Genomic DNA, 15415 nt, shown 5'->3' with positions numbered 1-15415 from the left:
AGGAGAGGAGAGGAGAGGAGAGGAGGGGAGAGGAGAGGAGAGGGGAGGAGGAGAGGAGAGGAGAGGAGAGGAGAGGAGAGGAGAGGAGAGGAGAGGAGAGGAGAGGGGAGGAGGAGAGGAGAGGAGAGGAGAGGAGAGGAGAGGAGAGGAGAGGAGAGGAGAGGAGAGGAGAGGAGAAGAGAGGAGAGGAGAGGAGAGGAGAAGAGGATAAAGCCGATTGTGGTGCAGAGATGAGTGGTAAAGAGAGGATTGGTGAAGAGAGGAGTGGTGTGGAGTGGTGTAGAGTGGTGTGGTGTAGTGTGGTGCGATGAGAAGAGGAGAGAGCTGAGACAGCCAGATGGGAGTTAAAACCACCGGCCAGCATATGTGAGACACACACACACACACACACACACACACACACACACACACACACACACACACACACACACACACACACACACACACACACACACACACTATACGTAGTAAGAACTCTGCACTCAGTGACACCCCCCCACATCAAAAGGCTGTGGTTGGGGGGGTCAGGGAGACTCCCACTGATGTTTTCCCTGCACATACACACGAGCGTTCTCACAGCAGGCTTGGGATCGGACACAGACACGCAGCGGGCATATCGCCCATCTCCGTCTGCAACCCCTCTTAAACCCCTCTCACTACGTAACCCCTGTAGACCTCTCCACAAGAACTATCACAGATCACTTATCTCCTCCGCACTGGCGTAACGCAAGTACTTCAGGCTCCCTTGCCAGGCTCCCCTCACCAAGAATGGGCCCGAATGAAAAAAGAGGGCCTAATATCATGTGGAAGGGCCTGTTTCTCAAGTCAAGGACCCATGTGCCCGTCTCTTATGGGCCCCCCTGCCTCGCTTATGGGCCCCCCTGCCTCGCCCCTGCTCCTCCGAAAAGCCTCCAAAAGCCTCCCCATTTACACTTCTGCCACATATGAGACGTCTCAAACCAAACAAGGCCTATCACATCACATAGGCATATCTATGGACGTCCTACGTCTAGCCACCCCCTAACACTCCTTAGATTAATGCTTTCCTTGCAGACGAGATCGCTCACAGCACGCATCACAGACAAGCCGACATTTCCCCCCACAAACTAGACATCTCCCAGCAGGCTTATCACAGATCCAAACTCCCAAAACCCCTCCATCTCCTCCTCCTCATCCCGCCACAATCCACCCCCCTGCACCCCATCTTTCCGTATCAGCCAGTGTTGATGTCTGCTTCCTTGGCTTGATAAGAGTGCCTTAGCCTTAGCCTTGGCCGTGGCCGTATTCCTCTCCCATCGCTTCACCAGAGAGAGTAGAGAGAGAGAGGTTCCATTGGCCCATTGTTTCCGGGTTCTATTATTGCAAGGGGGAGTGGGGAGAAATCCCCCTTTAGGCAGACCTAGGCAGATGTAAGGACTGTTCTATTCAATGCTAGGAGTATTATGACACGCCCCTTTAGGCAGACCGGAGCCTGGTCATGTTAGGTGCCCATAGCAACCTATTACACTGGCATATCTCTATATACTTAAAGAATCTCTGGCTTCACTCCCCGTCTCGGGCTTTGGCTCAGGGGTCTGTCCCTGGGAAAATACACTGGGGGCACCGCTGGGGTGTTTCTGGACGTTTCCCATGCACGTCACGTCACTCGCTCAGACTAATTGGGCTCATACGGTACTCGGAAACCTCAGGCACGCACGCGCATGTACGGTAACCACCACGACTGTAGTATTTGACCTACATTCAGAGCCAGCCAAAATAACTTGCATAACCCACAGTCCGTCTCCTCTCCCTCTCCTCTCCCTACCCGAACCCCCAATCCCTCTCCTCTCCTCTCCCTACCCGAACCCCCAAATGTAATCACAATCCCTCTCCCTTTCCCTACCCGAACCCCCAATCCCTCTCCTCTCCTCTCCTCTCCTCTCCTCTCCTCTCCTCTCCTCTCCTCTCCTCTCCTCTCCCTACCCGAACCCCCAATCCCTTTCCTCTTCTCTCCTCTCCTCTCCACTCCTCTCCTCTCCTCTCCTCTCCTCTCTTCTCGTCTCCTCTCCCTACCCGAACCCCCAATCCCTCTCCTCTCCTCTCCTCTCCTCTCCTCTCCTCTCCTCTCCTCTCGTCACCTCTCCTCTCCTCTCCTCTCCTCTCCACTCCTCTCCTCTCCTCTCCTCTCCTCTCCCTACCCGAACCCCCAATCCCTCTCCTCTCCTCTCCTCTCCTCTCCTCTCCTCTCCTCTCCTCTCCTCTCCCTACCCGAACCCCCAATCCCTCTCCTCTCCTCTCCTCTTCCTACTCCTCTCCTCTCCCCATCTTAATCACCCACACCACCACCACCCCCCCCCCCCCCCCAAAAAAAACCCCACAAACTCTGGACTTGGGAGCCAGATGTAGATGACATCATGTGAAGTGGCTGCCCAGCTTATTTGCTTTTGATGAGGGAGAGGGAGGGGTGCTGGGGGGGTGGCTCTGCTCCATCCAGAACAACCCAAAACCTTGAGCTGAGTCGGGCCGGGCAGGACCTCTCTCAGTCTGGCACCGCGCTCCCAATCCTTCATTGGTCCAATATGTCAGCGCAGCGGGCCTGGAACCAAACCGAACCCCGTCAGCGGGGACAGATTAACGCACAGGCTAGATATGGCTGCAGCCTAGGGGCCCCCACCTGCCAGGGGGCCCCCACAGGCTAGATATGGCTGCAGCCTAGGGCCCCCCACAGGCTAGATATGGCTGCAGCCTAGGGGCCCCCGTCAGCGGCCCCCCACAGGCTAGATATGGCTGCGGGTGTCTGATTAACCAAAAGTGCAAAAATGCAAAATTGCAAAATTGTGACAGGATGTAATATTGAAAAATGCATGTGTCATAATGAGTTGGTACTCAATACTCATCCTTAATTACTAGTACAAAATTATGCTACTTGCTATGTAAATTTGTCGGGAAATTTGCATTCCAGGGGGGCCCCACAGCAATATGTAGCCTAGGGGCCCCGGGTCGTCTTAATCCGGCCCTGGCCCATCAGGTCCAAGGCCCTGCAGTGGATTTTGGATGGAAACGTATCCTAAACGTCGTCAAGAGTGATGCTGGAACGACGCCGCAACACAAGCGTGGCGAGCAAGCGGAGAGCAGATTTCACGCGGAGAGAGAGAGCAAGAGAGAGAGAGAGAGAGAGAGAGAGAGAGAGACAGAGACAGAGAGAAAGAGAGAGAGAGAGAGAACCTTTCCTGGTTTTAACGGAGAGAACTAAACAATCTGTGTAGAATTAGGAGACCTCTGCACGGTCGGTGCGGTGGGGTTCAGTCTGACTCAGGAGGAAAGGAACGTGGCCTCTTTTCCTCTCCACACATCCACTTCTGACTGTGCCACCAAAATACATCATCAGATCTCTGGCGTGCGAACTTTAAAACACTTGTGCCTTGTTGCACAGAGCCACCGACCTCAAGCTGTTTAAACACCTGTCCTACCAAAGGACAGGCGCTGGTTCTATGGGTGCTGTGGAAGCGCCCACAGACATTGGGCCAATAGGAAGAAGCTGGTTCCAGAGTAAACCAGGTTAGGTTAAGAGGTAAATCATCTAACAGAAGAGCCTGGAGTCCTCATTTAACTATTCATTTAAGGCTCTTCTATTAGATGATTTACCTCTAAACTTAACCTGGCTAATTCTGAACCAGCTTCTTTGTATAGGCCCCCATTGCCATTCACCCACAGTCATGTGGCAGGTAATAAATCAATACTGAGAGCTTTTGCGGTGTCAAAATTGGAAATGTGTCATGCAATTTAATACAGTGAGCATCCACCAGCAGCAAAACCATTATTCAAGCACCCCTGTTGCTACCTACAGGATTGTGGTGTAGACATGCTAGGCTACATAAAATAGATGCAGGAGAACAGCTGATGATGAGCTCCATAACATACAGTAAGACTTGTGGGGAGTGTAGCAAAGGGGAGCAGTTGCCCCATCAGGCCTTGAAACACAGACCTCCCTGGCCCTGCCATGGCCAACCGGTAGGGCACTCGCCTGCCATGCGGCTGACCAGGGTTCGATTTTTGGCCCGAGTCCTTTGCCGACCCCTCCCCATCTCTCCCCCAATTCGTTTCCTGTCTACTTCTCACACTGTCCTATCAAATAAAGTAAAAAAAGACCCCCAAAAAAATCTTTTAAAAAAACAAGAAACAGACCTCCCAGGGTAGCCTACCAAACTGGAGCTCTGACCGCAACACCAGAGACTCATTGGCATGATAGTCAGAGCACACCTGCACAGTAAAAAATGCAGTGTTATTACAACACTTATAGAGTTGTAATTTACATCTCCCAGACTACATTTAGACTCTTATAACCTTGTGCTGAAGCATGATGGGGAGAGCACTGCTTAATTACTCCCCCCACCAACCTGGTCGGTCAGGAATCGAACCGGCAGCCTTTGGGCTACAAGTCTGACGCCCTAACCGCTTACCCATCACTGTAAAAAAATAAAAATAAAAGAGCAAGTGTGCAGCAGGGCGGACATTCCACTTGTCTTCACTTCCACCTGCCTGACACCCCAGTCATCAGTAATAATAGGACTCATAGAGACAAAGCCCCTGTAATCCCACTGCAGCGCGGCCCATACACCATAACCCAGGATTTGGGACCGGGATAATCATAGTTATCAGGGAACGTGCCGCTGCAATGAAGATAATATGGGTCAGCTCTGGAAATGATGGTAGCCTACTTTGTTTGTTTTTCTGGTAAAATGTTAGGACCCGTCACAGTACTTAACACCTTCGGTGACTTCTCATTTGCAAACACACGTACTGTAAGGCAAATCACAGAATCACAGTCTCCATGTTGAATTCCCCTCGTGACTGCTTATTTGATTTGCATATCTCCATAGGAGCCTTTTCCACACAAATACAGTAAAACAGTACCCCCACCACCTAAATACAGTATACCCACCCCCTAATTGTGTTTTACTGGTCATGGAGGTCAGCGAAAGAATGTAATTACATTTATATTATACATAAGCACAACTGAACTCTGTGTGGTTTACACCAGGTATGTTGCGTGAGGAATGTTATAAAATGTACAGACGCGCACACACATACATCCTCAGAGAGTGGCTAAAACAACACGGTGCCTTTTTTCCATTGAGAGGGAGACGCAACAGGCTGGCTGGTCTGGTTTTTGTTAGGTCACATTTTGGCCCAGATAGAAGGCGACTTTAACTGAGAACAGAAGGTCTCTGCTCCTATAGCCTACCTCACGACGACCTTTGTAGTACGACGGTTGGTTATTTTCTTTACAGTAGCCTACATCCGCTCTCTAAGTAAAAGTAAATAAATGTATGACTGGATTGGTCCATATGTGAGTAGTACCCAGCACCATCAAATAACGCTTAACAACTAGTCATATACCTCATGCTTTACGCGCAATACAGAGTGGAGCCTGGGTACTTTTGATCACAGCGGTAAGCAATTATTGCGCCTGTCACACAACGGTAAAGCGGTTCCAGACATAAAGTCCCAGACACACTGTAATTATCACCAGTCATATAGGCTACCAGGGAACTTTTCAAGTTGTTGTTCTGTACAGTGACAATAATATTGGTCGCGTGAAGTGATAATCAATTGTTTGGATGTGTTCAAGTTTGTTTAAAGGAACGGGAAATGTGATGGACTTTCACTTTATCATGTTACTCAGCAAAAATAACTGAAACGTATTTCCATGAATGCTGAACTGCAAATCAACGCTTGTATTCACCCTTCCTATAGGCATACATGCAATACAGCCTGCAAAGGTGTAGGTTTGAAAGTGGTGGGAACAATGTTATGATAAATTGTCCGGGTTATTTTTGCATTATATTTTTGGAAACAGTGATGGGGATAATCTAGGTTTATCTCAAAAGTGGCATGGACATGCCCCCACCTTCCACATCCATGAAAACCAGCATGTTTATTGTGTTTTAAATAAATCACTTCATGATTTGTTTCACTTACACTTCCCGCAACCGCCCCGCTGGATGAAGAGCACAGGCGGCTGTTGAAGCTTCTGTGCCCGGCTGCTAACTCGCTTCAGCTCGCAGATATTCCTGTAGGAGACCCCGTCGCTCCCACACACCGGATCCGCGCTTTTGCACACGCAAGATCCAGTCTTGCCTCTCCTCCGAACCGTGGCGGTGTAGCCAACCCCTCCGGGCACTGCGCACTCCAGTCCCTCGCCGCACACCGGGTCTCCCAACTTCCCCACGCCGCCACATGCCTCTCCCTCGGCCGAGGCGCACACGGGACAGCAGTTGCACTGGTCCAGAACGGAGGACGTTTGGCAGTCCTTTGATACGGTCGGGCACATTGTCCTGTCGCAGCGGTCAGGGCAGCCGATGACATATCGCTTGGTGACTCTCGCTTCGGCTGCCGTAAACGATGCTACTAAACCAGTGAGGCAGATCACGACCAAAATCATGGTGGCAGTGAAGATGACAAGAATGTAAAATAAATTTTAAAAGTTATTGTTTAAGTATAGGCTATAAAACAACTGCCTGGACCTAGTCAGTCGCTTACAACAGAGGACGCTTAACTCAGCCTGCTACCTCGGTGCAGCTAGAGTGCAATTCGGTCCCCACTCTGCACACAGTTCTCAAGTCAAGTTTGCGTTGGGTCTGGCCAAGCGTTTATAAGCGCGCCCCCAATTCCGCATGAGCCGGCACGCTTTCTCGTAATATAAACAAGCGCCGTGATTGGTTGCTCTGGGAGGCTGTATAGGAAGAGGGATTGGCAGTATGGTAGTCTACGAGGCATCCTCTTATGCCGAGGCCGTGCGCAATCCGAGATGTTATCAGTTCAACTAAAGCCTGGCACAAAAGGTTTTTTTCTTGCCTTATGATAATCGCGTGTGGGGAGCCGGATCCATGTTGCATGCACATGCAGCCATATAACCATTTGACAATGACGTTTCCTTTTGTATACAGTAGGTTTGGTGGGGAGCCAAGAATGGCTTGCTGCATGGGCCTACCGGGCCCAGTCCCAGGGGCCCAAGAGTCAATGGGGCCCTGAATGCCAAGCCTCAAATTTCCTTTTTCATATTGCATTAAAATCACACTTCTAAAAAACTGTATTTTCACATTTTCTCGAGGGACATACCTCAACAACATAAGGTAATAATAATACAATATCTGGCCCAAAACCCTGCATCTCTTTTTGTAAACTACCTACACACAGGGAGGGGGCTTTTCTTGTTGACTGCCCCAGGGGCCCATGGAGTCATCCGTCCCTGTGGGAAGCTGATGTGCCGGAGGTGATGTCACATGCAGCCATGCCACTATGAAAACAATGTGACATAATGCTGTGACATTTTGCAACTTGACGCTAGCATCATACGTATGACAGTGTCATAACATTGTCATAATGTAGTCATGCATGTGTCATAAATATTGTGTCAATATCATAAACATTTTATGACTGCCATTAAGTGAAATTCAGTTATGGTAAAGACAGGCCCAACAATGTCAACTTTTCATGACCATAAAACGTTCATGACATTGACATCAAGTTTATGACACTATTATGACACTGTTATGTCATATGTATGACATCGGCGTCAAGAAAACGTAATCCATAATGCTTTTCCTTTTGTATATTACGTGGCCTACATTCGTTTTGATTTGAGAGCTGTTCAGGTACCACCTCTGACCCAATAAACTATAAACCTCAAAATGAAAAGTCAACAGCAACACACAAGATTAAAAGGAGATTGGACTTTGATCACTTGGAATAGCCGACCTTCAGACCCACAGTTTGAGAATCACTGACTTGGAGAGTTCTCTGGGACCAAATACATTCTAGAAGATTTAAAAAAAAGTTTTAAGAATACCAAGGCACTCATCTTCTTTGCAATTAAACTTCTGAAACATTCTAGAAGATGTTAAAGAGTTGAATTAACACTGCATTTTATCATTTTTATTTTTACTGTGTAATTTTCCCAGACTTTGTACCATCATGTTCCCTGCTTGTGTCCTCTTTGCTGTGCCAGACAAGCTTCTAGATATGATGAATAGGATTGGCTATCCTCACTTTCCCCAACTATGTCTATGTCTCATCTGACAAAATGTACTAAATAGGCCCAGGCTCTATGTGACCATGTTACAATAAACAAGATGTCATAACTGATTACTGCCATACAATGACGACAAAGTGCAGCTACAGTACATATTGTATTACTTATTACATATTACATTTTATGTCAATATCATGAGGAAATTGAGTTTTCGTAACTATCTTGTGACATGTGTCCCAGTTTAGAGATATTTCTGTCACATTGTCAGTAGGTGCCATATCCAACCTTATACCAATACTTTGAAGTCCGACTTTTTCTCAGTTTCAATGTTTTTACTGCACTTTGCCTTTGTAGGGGAGATTACTTCTCACACATATTGTGTCCCCGCTTTTAACTTGTTCACCTCTGACTTAAATACATAAAACAACCAAAGATTAACAGTCAACAGACAAAAGTTAGTGTTTACCTCCAATGTATTATATAGGCCTACCTATGCCATATGTTACACAGGCATAAGCCTATATATGGATGGTAGTTACAATGCGATACGAATATGAGCTCTGCAATAGATCAGGACTTGTCTTAACTCATAAAAACACTGCAGTGTGATGTTAAGGCAATCTTATCGGGCCATCCGCGCCGTTCATAGACACATTCGGCCCCTTTATGTGGCACGAGAAATGAGGTAATTCTCAAGCCTAAACTCTGGAATCCTGGACTAGGGGAGGAATAGGGACCGGGCACTTTTGGCTTAAAGGGGCCCCTCATAATTAGTGGCGCAGAACTGACTCACCAGTGGGCCCCGCACCCTCATGGGCCCCTATTTTCAGAAATATATATATATTACAAAATCTTTTACATTTCTGAAAATAGGGGCCTACGAGGGTGTGGGGCCCACCATAAAATGCCCGTTAAGACAGATGGCCAGTCCAGCCCTGAATCCTGTGCTGGAGAGAGGTGGTGAAACGTGAGAAGTGAGTAAGACGTGATATTGTATAATATGGCCCCAGCGGAGGAACAAAAGCTGCGACAGATTGACTTTGGAGCAATTTAAATTCACACATTCCCCTCCTTTTATTGGTCCCCAATACTCCACTCACTTATTTAAACACTTGTAAAGGCACATGCACGTGTGTGTGTGTGCGCTTGTACACACACACACACAAGCACGCACGCACGCACGCACTGCTTACTCTCTCTATCTCACACAGGCACAAGCACGCACACACAAGCGTGCATGCACAAACACACACACACACACACACACACACACACACACACACACACACACACACACACACACACACACACACACACACACACACACACACACACACACACACACACACGTGTTTCTCCACTTTTAACTAGATGGATAAGATTCCAAGTCCACAATATAAATTAGCTGCATATTTTTTTAATTCACATTCCTGACTGTTGGGAATATGAGCTCATGTGTTTAATCTGGACAGCGTAGGAGATATATAAAAGCCTGAAAAAGGACAAAAAAACACAAAGTTCTCCAAAGTGATGAGTTTTAATGAGATAAAATGACATAATCCATAGAACACTCTAACCTTGCAACAACCCTTCATAATATGAGAGGGGGAAAAAACAAAGTGTCCAAACTCCAAGATTGCAATTTAACGCAATGCTTTAAGCGAATGGCAAGCTGGCGAACAGCTTACGCACTTGGCGTGTGTTGTGTCTGCAGTGTGTGTGTGTGTGTGTGTGTGTGTGTGTCTGTGTGTGTGTGTGCGCGCATTTAGGGTGAGTGAGTCTCTGTGTGTGGAAGTGTGTGTGTGTTGTGTCTGCTGCCTTGGCATGTGTGGTGTCTGTATTTACTTGCGGAAGATTCTGGAAATTTAAACGATTGGCTCCACATGGTGGGAAAGTGAAGGTGGGAAGTCGGCTCGTAGAGATTTAAGACCAAAACTGCGGTACATAATAACATACATAATGTGTCAACACACACACACACACACACACACACACACACACACACACACACACACACACACACACACACACACACACACACACACACACACACACACACACACACACACACACACACACACGCACAAACACACACAGTGGAGGAGCTATAAGTGGGGCAAGCAGGGCATTCGCCCCCGGGCCCCTGAGTCCTTGTATTGGTGGTGGTGTGGCCCTATTATTAACTCTGCCTGTATGTATGGAGGGCCCTGCTGTGAGCAATTGTTCCGCCCCTGCACACACACATATACACTACAAACAGACGCCCTCACTCTCTCTTTCTCACACACACACACACACACACACACACACACACACACACACACACACACACACACACACACACACACACACACACACACACACACACACACACACACACACACACACACACACACACAAACACACCCCTCCAAACGGCTGTAGTGTATTTCACGAGGCCTTGTGTGCGTCTGTGGAGGCTTGTATATACTGTACTCTCTGGCCGTCAGTGTTGGGAAGCCGGGCCCCATAAAGCTGTTTTTATTCGTTGCTTGGCGACCTGCCCAGATGCATTTTAATAACACCCTCTTAACGAGCCCATTGGACGATTACCATTATAAGCCACACCCACCCACCAAGCCCATCAAAATAAACTGATGCTCCGCCACCAGTGCCATTACTGGGAGGTAATGCTTTAGCTAATACCATGGCTGTATATATAAGACCAACGAAGCCTACTAATGCGGGACTATTTTAACTAATGCTACCTAATGACATGGCCGTATAAGCTCAACAGAGCCTACTACACAGTACATGTAATGCGGGTACTATTTTAACTAATGCTACCTAATGCCAACGCAAATGCATTGTGTTATCTAATGCCCTTGCCAACCAATGCCATTGCTGCACTGTAGTCGCTATCTGATAATCTGGCACACAGGGCATTGTCCCATTGGGCTCACAGCACTCTGCGGCCGATGCGTTTATCTCTGTACTACCACTGTGGAGAATGAGAGAGAGAGAGAGAGAGAGAGAGAATTGTGATTAGAATTTTGACAAGCTTTTGGGTTCTCATTATGATGTCACAAGGACTTTATGAGATTTTTAACACAGCGTTCTATGGGAGCTGTCAAGTGCAATTCTAGAAGAACTGGGGGGATCCTTACTTCTCAAAGGGTTAAAATACAGTTGACAGAGTCCATTAGGGGTTGGGGTTGGGGTTGATGGGTTGGTCTATTCCAAAAGTGCCCAGGCCGGGGCACTCAGTGGTCCCAGTCCAGCCCGGGTCACTAATATGATAGCCTACCCGTGCGTGCTATTGCATCACTGGGCTATCTGTAGCCTACTGCATGTAATGGCATTGCTACGCAGTGGTAACTAATACGGCACACTATACCATTGCATCACTGCGCTAACTGGGGACCTCTAATGCCATGACAACACTGTGCTCCTCCAGCATGAACTCACTGGCCACCGTAGTGTACCGTATCTCCTTTCACTGCATTCACATCTTGGCCTTGAGTCAGACTGGAGTCACAAATGACGTGACTTGACTCTTGACTTGGCAATATTAGGAATGACTTGTGACTTGACCTGACTTGACTTGACTTGACTTGTACACCATTGACTCAAGACTTGACTTGACATGACGGTTTTAGCTTACTATGACTTGCAATGACATGTCATGTCTACATATATTCCATTTTCTGCACTTGTATGTGAACATATTGCATGATCAAAATGAAAGGACTACTAGGCCTACTGATACTACCCCAGCTGCCAATCCACCTACTGTGAGTCAGGGCCGTAACGAGACATTTTCAAATACTAAGGTCAAATACCGCAAGGCAAAGCAACAAAGCACCAAAGTCACCCACTGCCAGAAGAACCACTGACCATTCACATATCATTCATGGTACTGTCAAAAAAATGAAAAAGACCTTGCAGGTTGAAACGTTGGGTCAATTTTCATTACAGCTAAGAAGTGCTGTGGCGCAGCGCGCTAAGCCCCCCACATTTGGGCTTGCATGCCCACCCACGGGGACCCCGGTTCGAGTCCGGCCGGGGTCATTTCCCGATCCTCCCCTGTCTCTCTGTTCCATTCGCTTCCTGTCACCATCTTCCACTGTCCTGTCAAATAAAGGTATTAAAGCCCCTAAAAAAAAGAAGAAGCTTCTGTGGCTGCTAATATTATTTCTTATTTTTTTCCTTATGCGTTTCTTTATATCACCCGCATCAATTGTTTTTTGTTTCTTTCTTTATTTGTTTTTGGGAGGGGGGTGTACACACACCTCACACATTTTCACTGTCAAAAAAATCAGTATATTTGGGAGCAGTACTGTGGGCGGATAGATGGAGACTCCGACTTAGATTCGCTGTGTACTCTGTGTGCTGTGGTGTTTAATCACTATGATACATGGATGCTGTTTATTTTTCCTGGTGGGATGCCGTGTCATCTGTACACATCAGGATACAGTTACTTCCATTAAAACCTCTTCTTCAGTCCTTAAGGCTGTTTGGGTGTGGAGTGCTGCTTATTTGGTAACTTGAAGACCTACTGTCTAAAAAGTAGAATTTAGTATGTTTGGTACCAATATACCATAGTGGGTGGGTGAAATGGTACCAATACACGCATGGTGTGCGGGTGGAATTAGGGACGGAGACCCGTATTCATTGTACAGTCACGTGTGCTGTGGTGTTAAATCAGAATGAGAAATGGGAGCTGCTATTTTTTATAGGTGTGATGGAGTGCCATCTCTAGACTCTAGAATACTAAGGATTACTCAGACCGCCATTCCAGTAGGCCTACATCTGGCTGTTCGGGAGAGCAGTACTTCTTTGGTAAGGACATGACATAGTATTCAGTCCACCCACTGTCAGCTGTAGCACTGAGATCCAATGATCATCATACCATCAAACCATCAAAGGAAACAATAAATAAAATGTATCTTTGGTACCTCATCCCAGACTCCTGACATGTGATGGGTGGGATGGGATGGGGGTGCAGACCCCTTTTGTTGTGTACTCAGTGTTCTGTGGTGTTTCATTCATCCCTGTAATGATTTTTTAGTGTGGGTGTGGTGAGCTCGTTGCTACACATTAAATTAGGATATGGTTATGTAACCAAGGGTCTTCTGTTCAGGAGGCACAGGAATGACACCACTGGACTAAAGGTCCAGGCCGGTAGCTGAACGCTATTGCATCTGCATGAGCTTTCGGGAGTGAGATTTACTAACATTTTACCGCTGAACTAGTTGGTATCCATTACACTTATTTACTTGGACTGCCATTGCAGTAAGTCAGACTAGTTCAGGCAGGCAAGGAAAGTACTACTGCACCAAAATACACCCACTGTTAGCAGCACCACTGAGATTCCATGATTTTGGAACCATCGAAAAAAGTAGAATCTATGATCTTTAGTACCATGATTCAGGAACCATCAAAAAAGTAGAATCTATCATTGTTGGTACGGGACTGGTTGAGAATGAGGACTCAGTTTTGCTGTGTACACTGTGTGCTGTGGTGTTAAATCACTATGATACATGGATGCTGTTTATTGTTTTTAGGTGTGATGCCATGTCATCTGTACACACCAGGATACAGTTACTTCCACTTGAAAGTCCACTTCCAGTAAGTCTATCAGGCTGTTTGGGTGTTATTTGGTAATTTGAAGATCTCACTCTGAATGGTGGGCAAGGAAAGTGGGCCTACTATTACCCCTGCATTAAATCAGCCCACTGCTACCAGTACCGTTGATCCCATGACCATGGCTGGATTGGCCAAATGGTGTACGGGGCATTTGCCCGGTGGACTTGATGATTTATTTTTTTAAATATATTTTTTGGGGCTTTTTATACCTTTATTGACAGGATAGTAGGAGATGCTGACAAGAAGTGAGTGGGAGAGAGAGAGGGGGGAGGATTGGGAAATGATCCCGTCCGGACTCAAACCGGGGTCCCCATGGGCATGAAAGCCCAGATGTGGGGGGCTTAGCGCAGGACTGTTGATGATTTTGGCCTGGCCCTCCCCTCAATGGCATCAGTCCTCATGCTGCTACAGCAGGCCTCTTTGAGATAGTCAGATATTAATAAAGCATTTAGGCTGTTAGGGTCAAAATAGCTCATATTACCGTACGTAGATGACTAAAATGATGTCAAATGCTTCGTTATCTCTCTCAATGCCAGGTGGACCGGTCTTGGTAAAAATGCCTGGCTTGTTTTCTCAGCCCAGCCCAGACCTGATGGTACACATCAAACAGTGTTGACGCCAAAAGTGTAGAATTTGATATATTTACCGTGCTGACATGTGGTGGGTGGATAGGGATAGGGTCGGATGCAGATGTGGTTTCATTGTGTTACACTGTGTGCTGTGTGCAGTGGTGGAACAATTGTCCACAGGGCCCCAGGCCAAGACACTTGTAGGGCCCTCCATACGGCTTGCTAAGGTCAGAATAGGGCCCTCAAGACCAATACAGGAGGGCCATTGGGCCCCGGGGCAAATGCCCTGCTTACCCTTCCTATAGCTCCGCCCCTGGCAGTGATAAATGGGCCCTGTTGACTTTTTAAATAGGTGTGATGGAGTGCATTTCTACGAATTAGGATAATTATGATTACTTAGATTACCATTCCAGTAAGTTGACTGCAGGGGTCCCCAATTTTTCCAACTTGGGGCCCACTTTACATTTTCACAGAGGTTCGGGGCCCACCTCTGAGCCAATAAACAATAAAGCCAAAGAAACCGACAGCAACACACACAAAATATTGATTTTTAGAAAATAATTTCAAGGTCCACTTGGAATAGTTTGAGAATCACTGGTTTACTGGATGGATACACTCCAAATGCCAGGCATGAGATCTACAAACTCTGAAGACTCTGATCAGTGTGTTGGATGCAGACTCAATTTCGGCGTGCTAGGCTATACTGTGTGCTGCGCTGCGGTGCTAAATCACTATGATTAGTGACTGCTGTTTGCTTGTGCTTTTAATAGGTGTAATGAATTACCATGTGTGGGATGCAGAACTTCTCTCGTAACCTGGAGACTCAAAAATGATGGAAACTGCAAATGTTGAGGTGTTAAAGGAGAATTCGGGCCAATTTCATCACACCCAACAACGCAGCGTTGTTGCTAATATTATGCAACATCAGAAGACACCTAACAGCACAGCAATATGTTACGTTACATAAACGTATGTTATGATGTTTTTTGTGAACAAACTATCCCCCCATTACAATGGGCAGGATCTCATTGTGAGTAGAATGAGCATTACAACTGCATGTTGAAATGAATTAGAATCAATTCTCCATCAGTCCAACTACTAGAGAGTACATGAGTGTTTAATTAACGTTGAATAAGTGGTGACTGACCACTGCAACATTTATGACTGAGGAACCCTGACCATGCTACCGTCCCACCACACTGCT

The 15415-nt window shown here is 46.9% G+C and overlaps 1 protein-coding gene across 1 annotated transcript in view; it reads right to left on the bottom strand.

Annotated features, from left to right (window-relative positions):
- The window catches only part of htra1a (HtrA serine peptidase 1a), a 78955-nt gene extending 72335 nt beyond the window's left edge, over positions 1–6620 (bottom strand). The window contains exon 1 of the mRNA XM_063191704.1: positions 5962–6620. Within this exon, the coding sequence (XP_063047774.1) occupies positions 5962–6424 (463 nt within the window). The 5' untranslated portion in view covers positions 6425–6620. The remainder of the gene's footprint in view (positions 1–5961) is intronic.
- Positions 6621–15415: the final 8795 nt, after the last annotated feature.

Source organism: Engraulis encrasicolus, chromosome 24 (assembly GCF_034702125.1).
Source record: "Engraulis encrasicolus isolate BLACKSEA-1 chromosome 24, IST_EnEncr_1.0, whole genome shotgun sequence".
NCBI classification, from domain to species: Eukaryota; Metazoa; Chordata; class Actinopteri; order Clupeiformes; family Engraulidae; genus Engraulis; species Engraulis encrasicolus.
Note: the sequence above shows the minus strand (reverse complement) of the source record. Positions and strands in the feature narration are given on the sequence as shown.